The following is an 18,975-nucleotide window of genomic DNA, read 5'->3' on the forward strand; positions in this document are numbered from 1 at the left end:
ATTAATAGACTCTAAGGCTGGAAGAGACCAGTGTGATCATCTAGTCTGACCTCCTGTATAATTACTACTGGGGGAATTCTGTGCCCCTGGACACATGCAGAATTCATGTTCCCTGCAGATTTCTTTGCTTCCTCACAGAAAAATGACTTCTGACAGGGAAGCAAAGGGAGACTGCAAAAGCAGTCATGTGACTCTCCCCAGCAGTATGGGCATGTCGTTTTGGGTGCCTAGAGCAGCCAGTGGGAAGGTTAATCACTATGGAATCCCCTCTGCACCTGAACCACCCCAGTGGAGCCCCCTGTACCCAGACCCCCACCCCACTGAGCCCCAGCCAGCTGCACCTGGACTCCCACCCCACCAAGCCCCACTCCCCCATCACCCAGACACACACACCCCAATGAGCCCCACACACCCAGACTTCCCCTTGCTGAGCCACAACCACCTTCACCTGGACCCTGCTGCAGAGTCCCAATCCCCCTGCTCCCAGAACCCCCCAATGACCTCTTTGCATCCAGATCCTCCATGCACCTGGAACCTCCCATTGAGCTTTCCGCACCCAGATTGCCCCATACAGAACCCTCTCACTCCACACCTGGTTTCCCCCCACACACACACATACACTAAGTCTCTCCACACTTGGATTCTGCCAGGCTGAGTCTGCCTGCCTGCACCTGGATCAGGGACCAGGGCTGGGCGTGTGTGCAAGACTCTGTCCCTCTTACTTGCTATCTTGGTGGGTCTGGTGTGGAGAGGCAGGTCCCCAGGGTGTTTCTGGGGAGGCTCGGCACTTGCACTATGTCAGTGTTGGGTGCAGCCTCACCGCCAAGTATATGTCTGGAGGCAGGAGGAAGGGGGCTGCAGGGTGATCTCCCACCTCCATACAACATGGGGCTTATGCTCCCCACTGCCATGCTGGAGCCTCCACATTTATTTATTGACAAATAAAATATGCAGAGTTTTGCAGAATTTTAAAATATTGTGCACAGAATTTTTATTTTTTGATGCAGAATTTCTTAATTTTTTGCACAGAATGCCCTTAGGAGTACTGTATAGCACGGGCCATAGAACTTCCCCAAAATAACTCATAGAGCAGATCTTATAGAAAAACATCCAAACTTGATTTTAAAATTGTCACTGATGGAGAATCCACCATAACCCTTGATAAATTGTTCCAGTGATGAATTATTCTTACTGTCTTTATGCCTGATTTCCAGGCTGAATTTATCTAGCTTCAACTTCCAGCCATTGGGTCATGTTATACCTTTCTCTGCTAGATTGAAGAGCCCCTTATTAAATATTTGTTCCCCATGTAGATACTTACAGACTGTAATTAAGTCACCCCTTAGCTTTCTATTTGTTAAGCTAAATAGATTGAGCTTGAGTCTGTCACTATTAGGCATGTTTCTTATTCAAGTGATTGTTCATGTCAGCTGTGTGCTCGCCAGCCGGAAGATTTTCCCTTAGCGTCCATAGGGTCAGCCTGGGCACCCCCTGGAGTGGCGCCTTCATGGCGCCCAATATAAGGCCCTGCCGACTCTCCACCCCCTCAGTTCCTTGTTAACCGCCGGTGACGGCTAGCTGGAACTTCGCTCGCTTCTGTAGCAAGCGCTTTAGCAGTGTCTGATAGCATACTGTGTAGTTTCTCAGTTAGTTGATAGTCCTTTATAGTGGTAGTTAGTTGGTTTGCCCCCCAAACAAACGTTTCCCCTCCTGGGGTATGCCCGGGTTTCCAGGGTTTATTCATTGCTAATAATTTAACAACTGTCCGTATCAGACACATAGTTAATATATATACAGAGCATCTTATCTCAGGTCAGTCTGTCAGTCTACTAAAACCAACTGCCTCCTCAGTCTGTTAGTTCCCATGGCCTGAAGATTCTATAGCAGGGGTCGACAAACTCCCCCTGCTCCACACCCCATGAGTCCTCTTCCCCCATCTCGGTAACATCCCTTATAGAGCCCTCCCATGCTACACCCCATAGAGTCCTCCTCCCCCACTTCGGTAACATCCCTTATAGAGCCTCTCCCCACCCTCCAGTGCCCCACTCCATGAATCTTCCCACCCCACTTCGGTAACATCCCTTACTATATACAAACTTTTAATGAATGCGGATTTCCACAATGAGAATGACACCGGACTTTGATGCCATTGTAAAGAAAGGTGACCAGCTGCACTGTTCACATTAATCAAAGAGGGCGTGGAAAGGGGGTAAGTTTGGTTTAATTATGATGGTATGTTTATGATGGTATATTTATAATAGTAAGCAAGCTTTAATGTTTATTTCCACTAAAATGTATCTTTATTAAATAGAGTTTATTTGAATATCTCTGAATTGTTAATTTTGTGAGCATTCATGGTCCCCGCTATACAATTTCCATACCCTGATGTGGCCCTCAGGCCAAAAAGTTTGCCCACCCCTGTCCTAAAGCCACAGTAACACCACATCCCCTTTCTTCTAATTTTTTTTTAGCACAGATTTGTGTGTGTGTGTGAGAGAGAGAAAATTCACAACTTTCTATGAGCTTTTTAGCAGGTCTCCTTAGACACAATGGATATCTAAAGTGTATTTGCTGTATTATTGAAGTTATTCTTGTTACTTAGAGGAATTACGTCCTTTTGATTTTTTTGCAGTTCTTGTTGCAGTATTATATTATCTCTTCTGTGAGCTAAGTCTGATCTTGCAGATAACATTTGCAAATGTCTCCAATTTTGCCTATACACTTGAGCACCATTAGTCATGACATCATAAGACTGAGGGACTACCTATTTCTGAGCCCAGTTTCTACCATTATAGATGTACTCTCTCACACTTGGTTTCAGATAAGGTAGTTGATGTGATCCTCTATCAAAATAATTCTTTTGACTACAAACTTGACTGATATTTATACTTATACCCTTCTTGAAAAAACATAGGTAATGTGTTTCTAACCTTTCTGTAAATAATTGTGCAGGGGATAAAACTTGTTGTAATGGCAATGTGCTATAATTTAATAATGCCAAATGTAAATCAGTATTTGTTTCTTCGCTTTTATTAGTAATTTTTTTACTATTTTAACACCATTTTCAACCAGCCCATTAGACTGTGGGTAACCTGAACTTGATGTGGTATATTTGAAATCATATGCTATGGCAAATCTTTTAAACTCTCGACTGAAATAGAAGTCCATTCTCAGTTATTACTATATTGGGAATGACATGCCTTGCACAAATTGGTTTCATTTTATTAATGACCATCTGACCTTGGATTGGCAGGTTTGTTTGGCACATAGTTTTTTAATCTATATATTTCAAGAAAATGCCAAAAATAATCAGCAACTATAAAATATGTATGTCCTTTATATTCAAATATCTCTAAACTTACTTTAGGCCAAGGTCTTTTGTTTTCTTGAATAAATGTCATAGGTGTTTAGACTAAGCATTTCTATATTTTTAACATATGTCACAGTCTTTTATATAATCTTCCATGTTTAGTTCATTTGTGGCCAATACAGAACTTTTCTTGCTCAACATTTACATTTTTCTATGTCTAAATGTCTCTCGTGTATACATTTCAACGTGTCTGCTGTTAACCCTAAGTGAATTACTATTCTATTACCTTTAAACAGAATTCCTTCAGTTACTGATAAATCTTCAACAAATTCATTATGTGGCTCTGAAATTAGCACATCAATTTACAGAGTTATTCAGTGGCATTGGTAAAGTGGATACAATATAGAGCTAAATGAAACAAAGAAACCAGTTATTCATGCAACTAGAAAAATACCCAGAAACAAATTTTCTTCCTGTGTAATATCAGTTCTGTAATCCTTATTTGGTATCATCTCTGAGACTTTTGAATTTTAGCTCAGTGTGCATTTCTAAGTTTTTCCAGACTTCTCTATTTACAAACTTTTGCAAAATGATTCTGTTTCTTGCAGATATGACAGGTTTAACCATATGCTGGACATTGTCTAGATTGGTGCCTCCTTTCACATCTAGAACATTCTTTCATGTGCTCATTTTTAAACTTTAATACTTTCACTCTGTTTTCCCTCTATAGACTTGTTTTTCACTTTTTCTTATTAAGTCTATATTCACATCTTTGTGTGTTTTCTTTCTAAAATGTGCAATAGTTGTTGATGAAGTTCAGCAAATTAGCAAATTCTCACTGCTTTTTCCAGATTTAGATCTGGTTCTTGTAACAATCTTTCCCCCTCTTCCCCCGCACTGATATCTTTTGTACCCATCGTAACTTGATCTCTTAGTCTTATCATTGACTCAGACAGAGTCCGGAAATTACACATCTGGACTTCTTGTCTTTAGATCAGTGAAAAATGATTCAAAGTCTCTTCCTCCATTTGATTTCTTGAGTGAAACTGAAGTCAGACAAGTGTTTGTCTAATTTGATCATAAAAACCTGCAATGATGGAGATTCCACAACCTCCCTAGGTAATTTGTTCCAGTGCTTAACTACCCCGACAGGAGGTTTATCCTAATGTCCAACCTAAAACTCCCTTAATGTGATTTAAACCCACTATTCTTTTCCTGTCCCCAGTGGCTATGGAGAACATTTATCACCCTGGTCTTTATAACAACCTTTTATGTACTTGAAAACTTATTGTCCCCCTCAGTCTTCTCTTCTCTAGAGTAACCAAACCCAATTTTTTCAATCTTCCCTCATAGGTCATGTTTTCTAGACCTTTAATCATTTTTGTTGCTCTCCTCTGGACTTTCTCCAATTTGCCTACATCTTTCCTGAAATGTGGTGCCCAGAACTGGACACAATACTCCAGTAGAGTGGAAGAATTACTCTTCTTCAGTTAGTGTCCCTATGGGTCCTCCACTATAGGTGTGTCTGCACCCCTGTGCTGCTGATCGGAGAACTTTGGTAGCTGTCTGTCCCACCCGCGCATGCACTGCTCCCCACCAGCCATCAGGTTAGACAGTGTGCATGGGCATTCCTTCTTCAGTTCCTTCTCTACCACCCCTGGCTAGAGATGGAGCTAAGAGCTGTCTGTTCATGGATCCATTCATTCTATTTAGTTTTGTAAATTTTTCACTTCTCTTGAAGCATTTTCCTTTGTTATATTTTTTTTTGTTGGCCATACTAGAAGAAGAAAGAAAGAGAGAGAAAGCAAGGGTATGCCTCCCACCAACCCCCTTGGACAAAGGTATCTCTGGGCTTCAAAAAGTGCCTCAATTGAAAGGAATCTATCCCAGTGGCTGATGGACACTTGCAGTGTGTTCGCTGATTGGGAGAGAAGCACCAACTTCACCTCGGTGCACTTCACGGCGTTGATACTGTGTGCTTGAACCAGGAGTGGGCCTGCTCTGATGAGGTCCAGCAGGTCCTCCTGGACAGCAAAAGCCTTCCACCAGAGTAACCTACCTGGCTAAATGGATGAGGTTCTCCCACTGGGCGTCTGAGCATAGCATCTCTCCATCGCGCTCCTCCTTACAATCTATCTTAGATTACCTGCTTCATTTTAAGAACCAGCAACTGGCCCTCTCTTTCAATAGACTGTACCTTGTGGCCATCTCCGCTTTCCACCTGCCAATCCAAGGTCAGATGGTGTTTTCGCATGACATCTCGATTCTTGAGAGGTTCTTCCTACTGGTCCGGGCTCCTATCCCACATTGGGACCTTAACTTGATTCTTTCTAGGATCGTGGGCCCGCCCTTTGAGCCTATATGCTCCCGTTCCCTTTCCCACCTGCCATGGAAGGTCACTTTCCTTGTGGCAGTAACATCAGTGAGACGAGTGTGGGAGATTAAAGCCCTGATATCGGAGCCACCGTATATGGTGTTCTACAAGGACAAAGTCCAACTGCGACCCCATTTGGCCTTTCTGCCAAAAGTGGTGTCTTCCTTCCATGTCAACCAGGACATCTTCCTCCCAGTGCTTTGTCCCAAGCCACATACCACTAGTGAGGAAAGGAGGCTGCACACCCTGGACGTCAGACATGCCCTGGTGTTTTACATGCAGCATACCAAGCCCTTCCGCCAGGGGCGGCTCTAGACATTTTGCCGCCCCAAGCACGGAGGGTCCGCTGGTCCTGCGGCTTCAGTGAACCTCCCACAGGCGTGCCTGCAGAGGATCTGCTGGTCCCACGGCTTCAGCGGAACCTCTGGTCCCGTGGCTTTGGTGGACCCCGGGAGGTCCACCGAAGCCGCGGGACCAGCGGACCCTCCACAGGCAAGCCACCAAAGGAAGCCTGCCTGCCGCCCTCGCGGAGACCGGCAGAGCGCCCCCCGCGGCTTGCCGCCCCAGGCATGCGCTTGGAGCGTTGGTGCCTGGAGCCACCCCTGCCTTCCGCAGGTCAACCCAGCTCTTCATTGTGACAGAGGACAGGATGAAGGGCCTTCCGGTGTACTCACAGAGGGTTTCCAACTGGATCACCTCCTGCATCCATACCTGTTACAAGCTGGCACAGGTCCCACCGCCACCGTTCATGAGGGCCCATTCGACCAGAGCCCAGGCGTCTTCGGCGGCCTTCTTCATGCACATTCCCATCCAGGACATTTGCAGAGCAGCAACATGGTCTTCGGTTCACACGTTCCCAGTGCATTACACAGTCACTCAGCAGGCCAGAGATGATGCTGGGTTCGGCAGAGTGTTGTTGCAATCTGCACATCCATGAACTCCTACCCACCTCCACTGGTACTGCTTGGGAGTCACCTAACATGGAATCAACATGAGCAAGCACTCGAACAAGAAAAGACAGTTACCTGTTCCATAACTGGTGTTCTTCGAGATGTGTTGGTCATGTCCATTCCATAACCCGCCCATCAGAGTTTCTGGCAAGAAGGAACTGAGGGTGAGGGGATCCAGTGGCGCCCCTTATACTGAGGCCTGTGCACACCACTCCAGAGGGTGCTAGAGCCAGTCCCCTACGGATACCACTGAGGGAAAAACTTCTGGCACCAGTGCATGTGGCAAGCGCACACACCTAATATGGAATGGACATGAGCAATACATCTCGAAGAACACCAGTTACAGAAAAGGTAACTGTCTTTTTATTCCTACCCTTTGTTTCCTATCTTTTAACCAGTTACCAATCCATAAAAGGACCTTCCCTCTTATCCCCTGACAGCTTACTTTGCTTAAGAGTTTCTTAAGCGAACTGTTGTTTATACTCACCCTCCGCCATTGCTATTGTCAGTGGAGCTGCACTGGTGCAGTATGATGACACTGGAATGTGTAGTAAATAAAGTAATGGGAATGGTTAGTGTCAGCCATATGCATGTTCATCTCATCCTCAGATTCAGACAGAATTCTTTAGAAAAAACAGATGCATGAAGTTAATGAAATGGATGAAGTGTACTAGGAGAGGGATGAAGCAGCTGAGGGAAATTCATCTTTTTCAAGTGCTTCCAAAGGAGTGACAGTCAAGAAACTGACTTGAAAATGGGATACTTACATGCGTGGAAACTCAGCGCTGTGTTCATACTATAGGAAGAAAACAAGAGACTGCTAATGTTCATTATTAAGGGGCAAGCAGTTGGGCTTCATTTAAAAAACAATGTTCAGCAATTGAGACAGATTGGGCTAGGTTTTGAAAAAGAAGAATGTGTCATTGTAATTCAAGAGATGTGTTAGAATAAAGTTGTTTTCCTTTCAGGTGTTATGAAGTAACTACAGCAGAAGGAACAGGAAGTTAAGTTTCACATCTGACACGTTCTCTCTCACTGACTTTCAATTGAGAGGCACTGATGAGAGCTTTAATAATCCTGAGTGATGACCACAATTATCCTGAAACTCATCCTTTTGACAGAGTGCTTTGGCTACTTGGGTAAGTTCTTTGAAGTTTTTTTTGGGGGGGGGGGGGGATTTGGTGCAGTTGGTATATCTGTAATTCTCTAGGGTTAATCAAAAAAATCATCTTGGTTTTAAAAACCCAAAAGCTAATGCCCAAAATATGTACAGATCAATTCAAACATATGTAGCTGCTGTGCAAGCCCCCCAAATAGATTCCATGTGTGCATGTTTGGGAGAACATTACTCAGGTTTTTATAGTGCAGAAGGCAAAATTATTGTTTGTGCCGAATCCAAGCTCTCGTTCGCAAAATACCGTGCAATTAGAAGAAGTTGCTCAAAGAGCATTAGCCCAAAAATGTTTGTCTTAGAGGAAATCCAAAGATTAAAAATTACATTGTACTAATTCCAAAATGACATCACCAGGTTAATAATCATGAATTTCCTTCATTTAAAATTAGACCTTTATAGTAAGTTCTTCATTGAGATTAACTCTCAGTGTAAAATTTTAAAATATTGTGGAGACTTTCTTCCAGAACAAATAGCTACTGAACTACAATACAGTTTAGTTTTTGTATCACAGCTTTCATACAAACTGTATTGCAAAAAGCTGAACAGCATTAAATATTATAGTAACAGCACTAAATAGTAAAGCAGAAGAAGAGAGAGATTAAGATATTTAGATAAGAGAAAAAAAGATTTTTTTCTGATGTGTTTTTAACAAAGAGAGAAGAAACCAATAAGGCAGGGATGTAGGAAACCTGTCCTATACAATAACAGTAATATTAAAAACAAAAAAAACTAAAATGAATTAGCTCAAAACCCTTGAATTAATGTGATATATACCATGCCACTTTAGCAACCCAATAATCTTACTATTTAAATATTCTTCCCTTCCTTCCCCCACCCCCATTTTTTCTGGTGTTTAATCACCAATATGTTCTATCTTGGTCATTCTGTATTTCAGTTCTAATATCTTTCAGGTGGATAGTACATTTTTACCCAGCATTTAAAGTGCCATTCAAACCAATGATACGATGCACAAGTTTTAAATATTAATACAGGCAAGAGCTGCTTTTTCTGAAAGAGAATATATTGTAAAGTAGGAAGGGGAGAAATCAATGCTTTCTTGTGGATGTGCTCTTAAATCTTAATAAAATTTCAAGTGAACTTTGCAAGTCTTGGGGCTGATGCTGCTGTTACTGTATTAAAAATGGGAATGTTGCCATTGTTTTCGGTGGGATTGGAATTGGACCTTCACGGTAGGACTATAAATGATCGAGCTGGATTAAATAAATAGCTCGTGTGAGCCACATTGTGAAAAGAAAGGAGGAGAAACATTTCTTATAACTTCTCTAGGTGAGAAGAAAGTGTCATCAGTTCAAAAGAAGAAGAAAAACCAGGCTGGCACTTTCAAAAGGGATTGCACAGCTCTGATAAAACGTGACCAATGTCTTTAAGAAATTATCAGAGGGGTAGCCGTGTTAGTCTGGTTCTGTAGAAGCAGCAAAGAGTCCTGTGGCACCTTATAAACTAACAGACGTTTTGGAGCATGAGCTTTCGTGGGTGAATACCCACTTCTTCGGATGCAAGCACCCACGAAAGCTCATGCTGCAAAACGTCTGTTAGTCTATAAGGTGCCACAGGATTCTTTGCTGCTTTAATAAATTAGTATCAGGAAATTAGTTTCTGTAGTTTTTCCCCCCATACTAATTTCCCCCTACTGTTACTCACACCTTCTTGTCAACTGTTTGAAATGGGCCACACTGATTACGTTGGCCTCATTACCACTACAAAAGTGATTTTTCCTCCTTTGGTATTCTACAGTTGAGAATAGCCCACTTCCACTTTAATTGAATTGTCTCGTTAGCACTGACCCCCACACTTGGTAAGGCAACTCCCATCTTTTCATGTATTGTGTATATATACCTGCCTACTGTATTTTCCACTCCAAGCATCTGATGAAGTGGGTTTTAGCCCACAAAAGCTTATGCCCAAATAAGTTTGTTAGTTTCTAAGGTGCCACAAGTACTCCTCATTGTTTTTGCTGATACAGACTAACATGGCTACCACTCTGAAACCTGTCACCGTTCAAAGGGACAGTTAGTTTCAATATGATCAAAGTGTGACCCTTCTCGGGGTTCCCAGGACTGTGAGCCACTTTATTATCTCCCTGTCTCAGCAAGAGAAAGACTTGCTGGTGCTTAACGGGGTGTCAGCACCCTGACACCATCAGTCTGTTAATCACCCAACCAATTTCCTCAGGGCTCGGCCAGCCCTCACTTTGCCTGGCAGGTTAACAATAGATGCACCCCAGCCGCTGTGAAAGCATCCCCTGTCCTATCCAGATCCTGTCACTGGCACACTGAGAAATTACCAGGTAAACTATCCCCAAAAGAACACATTAGTCCCTTCGGTTCAACAGAGGTCAGCTCCATATAACATCGTAGCACCGAGATATAGTTATAGTGAAAACAATCATACCTTTATTATCAAAAGCTGAAATTTAAGAGATCGTGACTAAGGATAACTAAGGATAATTGTTTGGGGGTTGGACTAGATGACCTCCTGAGGTCCCTTCCAACTCTGAGATTCTATGATAACAAATGGAAACCAAAATGGTTACATATAAAACAAAAAGTATAACACCCTTCTTAGAGTCTAAACTTAACTTCTACAGGCTAAAATCCTTGTCTAAAGTATTTCTCACCTAGAGCAATCTCCCAGAGTCATCAACCAATGGGGCTCAGATCCACCTTGCATGAATGCAAAAAGCACTGTCCTTTTGCCTTCTTATATCCCTAAAGTTCATTGGTTCGTCCCCAGAGTCAGGCTGACTGCCCGTGGTTTATTCCCTGGGGTGCTGATACCACATTGTCTTCACAGCCTCATCTTGTCCTAGACAAATGGACTTTTACTATGTTGGCTTACAATGCTTATTTTACATGCGAACCAAGGCAGGCAGGTGAGTATATATCTCCTCGTCTGACAAAACCTTTTTGTGAACCCTGCCTGGGATACTGACTCAAAAACATATTTTCATTACCTATTCACAATTCCTTAAATATCATCCGTACCTACATCATGCAAAAACAAGTTTTTATTAGATACCTCACTTGACCCTTTTTGGCTTTGGTTACCATGACAGCAGTGTGTTGGGTTTAGTGAGTTTGTCAGGCCTATCAAGGGTTGCTGTTACAGAACAGTGAACCCTTTGCCAGTTGGCACTGAGGTGTTCTCAGGGTCACACTAAGGTGTTTGTACTTATTCAGGGGAAAACAGGAGTAACTAAATTTTAAGAAGTGAGGGTGTTGTCATAAAATAGGCTCCATAATGCCATAAATTATTATTATTATTATTGTGCTGTTTTATTATGCCTGCGCTAAACTTAAAATTATTTGGTTTTTGTCAATAGCAAATGGTACCAATGAATTAACAATCAGTCAGACACCATCAGAAATTAAGGTATCCACTGGAATGTCAGCTGAAATTACCTGTTCCTGGAAAAACAATGAGACGGTTGAACGGTTTAGAGTAACCTGGAAAATACAACATCTCACCTGTAAAGAGGGCACCAGCAGAGAGCTATCATCAAAACTTTACTACACAGCCAATGCCACACACAAGGATAAGACAGTGTTAAAGATCGAAGTTGTGAAAAAAAATGACACTGGAAATTACTTCTGTGAGATAACTACGGAAATACCTTTCATGAAAAAAGGGCTGGGAAATGGAACAACTCTGATTGTTGAAGAGAAAGGTAAACAATCAGTCAACATAAATTGTTCTATAGAGATGCCACTTCATTTGTCCCTGTCATAGGTCTTCTCCCCCACTTGGAGCTTTTGGGTTCCAAGATGGGGACCTGCATGGACTCCTCTAAACTAAAATCCTAGTTTAGATCTGGTTCTCGCTGCCACCAGTCAGTTTTAAGTGTCTGACGCACTCCCTGTTCCCCCAAAAACTTCCCCTGGGGAACATAGATTCAAACCTGAATCTCAACACAAAGGGAAACAAACCATTTCCACCATGTAATAACCGAATTTCCCGAATCTGAACTTTAGAGTCCAACAATTGGGGGTTATCATATACTTCTAAGCTTAATTACCAGCCTAGACATTACTTTGCTGCCACCACCCAATAATGTACGTGTATTGGGACACAGTCCTTCCCCAAAATCCTTGGGGATCCCAAGAGCCCCAAATCCATGGAGTCCTTACACCTAGGAGAAATAAACCATTTCCCCTCCCACCTTTTCCGTCTCTCTCTCTCTCTCTCTCTCTCCTGGCTGGGTGGCTTAAGGTTCTGAGGAAATCCTTTTATTTCCAGACTTGTTAGTCTTCGGCTTCTAACGTGTGAGTATAGGAAAAACAATATAGGCTTTTATATTTGTTTGGTATTTGCACGTGTGTAACGCTAAGATATTTTACTTGATATTTCTGAATAAGGCTAATTATTCATTGCTCATAAGTTTACAGACCCTATATCTGTCATCTTGATATAGTGATTGTTTCTATGTCTTTCTATTTCTTTTTTTTCTTATTAAAAGCTTTCTTTTTATAATCTGATTTCTTGGGGGGGGTTTTTTCTCTCTCTCGCTGGTTAAGGCTGAGAGGGGGAAGGGAGAGAGGGAAAGAAAAGGTTGGAGTGGAAATGGTTTATTTCTCCTAGGTGTAAGGACTCCATGGATTTGGGGCTCTTGGGATCCCCAAGGATTTTGGGGAAGGACTGTGTCCCAATACACGTACATTATTGGGTGGTGGCAGCAAAGTAATGTCTAGGCTGGTAATTAAGCTTAGAAATATATGATAACCCCCAATTGTTGGACTCTAAAGTTCAGATTCGGGAAATTCAGTTATTACAGTCCCCCTGAAGATTTTTTAGTCAGAAATGTGTTACTTACTCTTTTTCTCCCTTAAAGGTTATAAAACCAATGATCTGACAGAAAAACAGGCCGTTAGGAGCACCCATGTCCTTATTCTGGCTATGACACTAACTCTTTCTGTAGCCTTGGGCAATTCACTTAACCTCTCTGCTTTAGTTTCCTCAGCCGAAAAATGTTTATTTACTGACATCACATGATTGCTGAGAGGATTCATTAGACTATTATTTATAGCACCCTTAGTTCTGCTGAGTGCTTCACAGAAGATATAGAACGACACAGTGAAGCCTGGAAGAGCTTATAGTCTATAATTTAGATGAGGCAGTGAATGAGGATGAGAAATGCTAGGGAGAGAGATGGAGTGAGGAAGGAAAATGGTCCCATCACTACAGTCACCGTGTTACTCAGGTTAGTCATGAGTTCACCCCAGTGGTAGTGTTTTTATCATTTATTACGTTTTATTAATTTATAAAAACAAGCAAAATTAGGAGATACAATAGTGAGTATTTTTGATTCACTGATGGCAAGCATTGCAATGGTCATCAAATGGTTTAAATAAAAATGCTACACACCTGCAATATTTTATTATTTTACTGTATAATTGCAAAATATTAATTTTTATTTTAGGGCCCAAAACTGCAAACACTTAAGCATGCATGTAACTTTGTTTACAGGTTGTCCTATTGAAGGGATTATTCACATGAGCAAAATCACACACATGTTTAAATGTTTGTGGGATCTAATATTTACTAGGTTTGAACCTAGCCATTGAGGCAATAGGACACACAGATATCTAAAAACCTAACAAGGTCTTAATATATTGTGCTTTTAGTAATAAGTAACTTGAGTTGAAATGTTTGATTGCAGAAGCTGGATCAATGGAAAACTATCATTTTATGGCAATTCTAGCCATCTTTCCTTTCCTAATAACAGGCGGCTGTTTCTATCTCTGTTACAAAAAGCAGCAGAACTCAAAAAACTCTGGTAAGTGGCACTGCATTTTTACATATAGTCCCTAACAGCAAAATGCTGGTCTCAGAGTATGTGTGCACCTAAAAAAGCAGCACTAGGAGAGGAACTGCATGGTGCAACTGTTATGCCTCCATTCCTGGCTCTTCATGGGTACTCCAAGCAATTTATTATGAGGCATGGCCCATGTGTATTTGCATGGACCCTTCTTATGCACCCACAATCACTATGCACCCTACCTTGCTTGAATTACTCATAATCCTGGAAAGAGTAAATGTGTCTCTACAACGTGCTGCCACATATGGACCCTGCAGATCTGAGCTGTATGGTGTATAAAAGGGACCGCAAAAGTTTGGTGTCTGGGCACCCTTCACTAGCACACAGTAGGTCTACACACTTCTTTGCATTCCATGTAGACCAATGAAAGATCAGTCCCCATCAGTCTACTCTCACAAAACACTGATATGACTCCAGAAATGTGTAATAAACAAAATAATGGCTCTGCTTTGTATTTATGTCACATAAATGTGTTCCATCCACCTTCAGTTCCAGAGAGAAGGACCCATGAGGAACAGACACTTCAGGTTACTGAATTGGATGAAGGAAATGAGATAAATGAAGCAGAGGAGAGAAATTCTTCTTCCTCCAACTCATCAGAATGGGTAAGCGATTTACAGCAGGGGTCGGCCTACAAGAAGTGGGCTCCAAAATGAGGTTTCATGGAGGTTCAATTGAGCTGACAGAATTTAACAGGGGAACAGGAAGTTGCTGCTGTTTAGTACAGTCCAGTAAAACCATGAAATAAAATGAAATGCATTGTCAATAAGAGCAAGGCAAACTTGCTTAATTTTATTTAAAACTGTGCATGTTGGGAAGGCTGTATCATACTGTTCCCCCAGAAGTGCTATAGCATGCCACAGCATAGTCCCCCATTGCTACCGCAGCCGTGGTTAGCAGCTTCAGTGTACTTGACATTGTGGGAAAGCACAGAACACAAGTATGTATGTCAAGTAAGCAAGAGGAGTAAGGAGGCTATACCATATTGTACTCAGAGGTTCAGCTCCTCACTGGTGCTGGAGTAGCACCCAGTGTAGCTAGGGACTGAAAAAGTTGGCTTTACACTGCCCTTCTGCTCCTTCCTTTGGTCCTGGTTCAGCTCAAGGCACCATTCAAGCAGCTGGAGATCACTGGAGTACAGTAGCTCTCAGCCATGCCCCTTTTCCCTGGCTATGCCTAGGACATCCCTACATTGGGGTGGCATAAAACCAGTTATACCTGCCTCCATATTCCCCTGTTCTGCGGAGACCCCATGAAGCTGGTTAAGCCATCTTTATGGGTCTTTGTACTGCCATCAGGGCCCAGATCTGGACCAGAGTCAGCAGTAAAGGTGTCAGTAAAAATTCATAGCTATGTCTGATTTCCATTTGTTTGGAAGTTATTCACCTAACCCTAAGCACACTAGCTGTAGCAGGATAACAATGTGTGTGGGGGGTGGGGGTGAGGGGTGGGGTTAGCACTTAAATATAGCCCCTGACATCATCAAACCACTGTATAAACCTTACATAATAAATTCTCACAATACCTAGGTTAACAGATTGGGATACTCAGACACAGAGGACCAAATTCAACCCTAGCAGACACAGTTTCCATTGAAATCAGTGGGAGTTTCACAGGCTTACACTAAATGTAGCCCAGAGTGGTTAGGTAAAGTGCCAAAGGCCACAGAGGTGGTTATAGACAGAGCTGCTGATGTTAAAACAGAATTTCTTGGCTTCTCACCTCATACTCAGTCTCACATTAGCATTGTTACCACTACTGAAAATCCACTGGTAATTGCCGTGGATGGCACAAATGGTCAGTCAGGATGAGTAATTTTTTGAAAAAATTTATAATTGAGAGTTTCTTCACCAGAATGCATTGATTCACCCTGGGTCCCTTCCTGACCTCTCGAGGTCCCTTCCAGTTCTAAGATTCTATGATTAAACTGTTTATGTTGTAATACTACAGGAAATATCAAAATAATTTTTGCACTGTTGTCATAGCCATGTTGATCCCAGTATATTAACGAGACAAGGTTGGTCCAGTAAAAGATATTACCCCAGTCAAAATATTTTTTTAAAAATCTATTAATTTCATTTAAAATATAAAAGTAGACCTCTTATTATGGTGGATAGCTCTGTTACTTGTTAATATTTGATGATGACATGAGAAAAAATGTGTTGAGAATGAGAAGGCAAGGATCAAAGCTAGGGTGCAAAACAATCAGTTCACTGCTAGCCATTAGCTGCAATGGACTTGCATGGACAACAAGAGTCATCCAGAAGACGTGAATATAATTATGAAAGATTTATTGTTGTTGTTTTATAACTAAATGGCTGTTAACCACAATCACCTCTTGTCATGTATCTGTTAAATTATAATACAGATTATGATATTTTTAATAAGAATTGTGATCTTTCATTTCAAAGACTACCTTGTTATTAGTTGGATCAGGTGACAAGTGTCACAAAGTTTGCAGCAGTTGTTTAGAACGTTTTTTGCTTTCTTTAAATGAGGTTTTGTTATTTTTTTCCTGGGTTGCATTAACTACCATTTCTGGAGACAGCAAGTGTCATGCTGCTGCAACCTAAATTTATTCATGTCTGAATCCACAGCTTATATCCAGTGCAAATCTATCTGCAATCTCTAATTTAAATTCTTACAAAGTGGATACCATGTGGCTGTGAGCACCACGGTTTCTACTTGTTTAGATATCATAGTCAGTAGTAGTTGTTTTCTACCTCTTGGGGAGAAAGGACGATCATGTGGCTGAAGAACAGGGCTGGGAATCCAGGCTTGGGTCATACTATTGGCTCTGTCACAGATTTCCTACTGCAAGTCACTTCATCTATCTGGGCCTCACTTTCCCTTCTGTAAAAATAGGGATGATAATACTTTCCTTAAAGCGGTATTGTGAGGACAAATTAAAAAACATCCAATTCTTGATGTCCATTATCACACTATTGTGTACAGCACAAGGCTAAGAATTTTGGCAGAGTCAACGAGATGATTCTGTGGTAAACACCCCAGGCATAACAGAAGCTTGTGCTGTGGGCATGCACATGTATGTGGGTTCTGGGGGAGACGTTTAGCTCTCCCAGCATTTTGTTGCAGATCTCATCTAAAGACCTCAAAGATTTTACCCACAAATACTCATGAAATGAAAATCGGATCATTTTGTATAGCTCCGAATTGCACCTAGATAGCACAGTAACTGGACACTAGATAGATTACAGCGAAAACAGCAGCTAAAGGAAACAGCACTGTGGTTTTGTACGTAAACCCATGTATAGCGGGGACATTACAGGTCATGAAAGGTCATGGTGGTAGAAAACCAAGCCCGGTTCTGGTGCCATTTAAAAAAGAATGGAACTGAACTAAAAGTCAGGATCAACCACTGCAAATTTTGTGGATTCAAATCCAAATGAGAACTTTGCATCTGGCCTCTTCCTATAATGGGATAAATGAAACCCCTGGTTCCAAACATGTGGAAGACTTTGCATTTGAATCCAAATATTGTGGCTTGGGCTTATTTCTAAATGTAGAACTCTATGACTTTTGAGATGGGTCAAATCAGGTTCCTTTTCTGTTCCTTGAGTCCTATTCTAGGTGACGTGTTAGATAATTATTCAACTTAAAACACACTTTAATAGTATAAGTTAATTTGATGGGAGTTTTCTTTGTTTTTCAAGGCTATTTCCACACTTTATGAGTCCCTTGATTATTTTGCAATGAAGCAAGATGAAGATAAAGATCAAGACAACAAACACTCTGTCACTTTTGCATCAAATGCAGAAGATTAGTAAATCTCATGACTAACAGCAGCAGCTGGGAAATCTAGAAGATTTGAGGAAAACAGCAAGGACCCTCCATCCACTTTGACATTCCAGATTTGAAAGTTCATATAATTAATGAGAGACAGATAAAACTGGCAAGGCCACTGATTACAATAACATAACTTGCTTCTTGATCTCCCAGCGTGCAACTGAAATGCAGTGAAGTCTGTTTGCTTCTCCCTGGCACACCATTGTGACAGTGAAGCGAGTATGGTACGAGAAGTAAGGTTGGTTCAAAATAATGGAGAAAAGTATTTTTGTTATTGACTTTCATGCAAAATTCCCGGAGTCTTTTGTTGTTGCTGTTTTAAAAGTTTGATATCTCCCTATATGCTTGGGGGGGTTATTGTCATGTAGTGGCTTCTCTACCCCCAGTTCCTAGTGTGCAGGAGTAAACATAGCGATGTGCAATCATTCTGTAAGCATTTGCCAGACTGAATACCATTGAACCATTAAAAGTGTTGCTTCAGGCAATGGACAATACATGATGGTTTAGAGGAAGGTGGAGAAAAACCCCACACTGATAATCACCCAGATAGTTGGGCAATACTGTGCATAGGATGAAATCCTTCCTGACCACTGAGGGGGATCACCAGATGCACTGAAGCATGAGATTTCATTACCCTATCTTAGCATGAGTGAGTTTGCAGAACAGCATGACATCCTATATAGAATATGACAGTTAATGTATTAAAGAAGCTAGCTAGAGCCTTTCTGAGTAAAGTTATTCTCCTACGTATGCTAAATATTATCTCACAGTTTAAATATTATACATAATAAAAGCTAATTATAACCCACTTTGTGGGGATAAGATTTGGGGTGCTGCCGGTTTTCTCCCACTCCGACAACCTCAAAAATAAGCACTGAAAAATTGTCCAAAAACTAAACACAAGATTAAAAACTGACTTCCTAAGGAGGCAAACATTAACAGCAAACATACGCAGAGGCTAATATTTTAGGCTTATTAAAAACAAGAGAAAGTGGCTGAAACATCAGCGTGTTTGTATAGCAATCTTTTTTGTCTGCTGTTAAGGTTCATTCTGTGGACAGGTGGACAGTGGATTATTTTCCCAACAGTGGGCACAGGTAAGCAGACTTCATCATTATGTAAGAGAGTGCTAATCCAGACGGTCCTGGAGGGTGCCAGCAAACACAGACTGGCTTTTCCAAACTGTCCAGGAATGGCTCTGACACTAAATCTTTTCAGTGAATATGGAATGGGTTCCAAGTATTTTCTGTGTGTAGCTAAATGTGTAGAGTGAGAGAGACAGGGTGTCAATTGGCAACAGTGCATCTCTCTGTCTATCAGTAAATCTAAATCTATCTGTATTTAACTTGTATGTAACTAAAATCAGATTTTCTTAGTTATTTCTCTTCTCTTTTTGTTAAATTTAAATCATTTAAACCACAAGCCTCAGCGTCTCTCATCATGATATTAATTAAGAACATAAGAACATAAGAAAGGTAGCCACCATGAATTTATCCAGTCCCCTTTTAAACATTGTTATAGTCC

The 18,975-nt window shown here is 41.4% G+C and overlaps 1 protein-coding gene across 1 annotated transcript; it reads left to right on the forward strand.

The window, feature by feature from the left end:
• Positions 1–1,695: 1,695 nt before the first annotated feature.
• LOC123370735 lies at positions 1,696–18,862 on the forward strand. The gene is made up of 6 exons (XM_045017493.1): positions 1,696–2,209; positions 7,603–7,773; positions 11,152–11,496; positions 13,486–13,602; positions 14,134–14,249; positions 17,319–18,862. The coding sequence occupies exons 2-6, from the start codon at positions 7,719–7,721 to the stop codon at positions 17,427–17,429; spliced, it is 744 nt and encodes a 247-aa protein (XP_044873428.1). The 5' UTR covers positions 1,696–2,209; positions 7,603–7,718; the 3' UTR covers positions 17,430–18,862.
• The last annotated feature ends 113 nt before the right edge of the window (positions 18,863–18,975 follow it).

The sequence above is a fragment of the Mauremys mutica genome, chromosome 5 (assembly GCF_020497125.1).
Source record: "Mauremys mutica isolate MM-2020 ecotype Southern chromosome 5, ASM2049712v1, whole genome shotgun sequence".
Classification (NCBI taxonomy): Eukaryota; Metazoa; Chordata; order Testudines; family Geoemydidae; genus Mauremys; species Mauremys mutica.

Excerpts from the sequence above, each read along its gene's own strand:
- LOC123370735 (XM_045017493.1), top strand. The coding sequence starts at position 7,719 with ATGACCACAATTATCCTGAAACTCATCCTTTTGACAGAGTGCTTTGGC. Across the intron at positions 11,497-13,485 it reads TCTGATTGTTGAAGAGAAAG|AAGCTGGATCAATGGAAAAC; the intron begins GTAAACAATCAG and ends GTTTGATTGCAG. Across the intron at positions 14,250-17,318 it reads CCTCCAACTCATCAGAATGG|GCTATTTCCACACTTTATGA; the intron begins GTAAGCGATTTA and ends TTGTTTTTCAAG.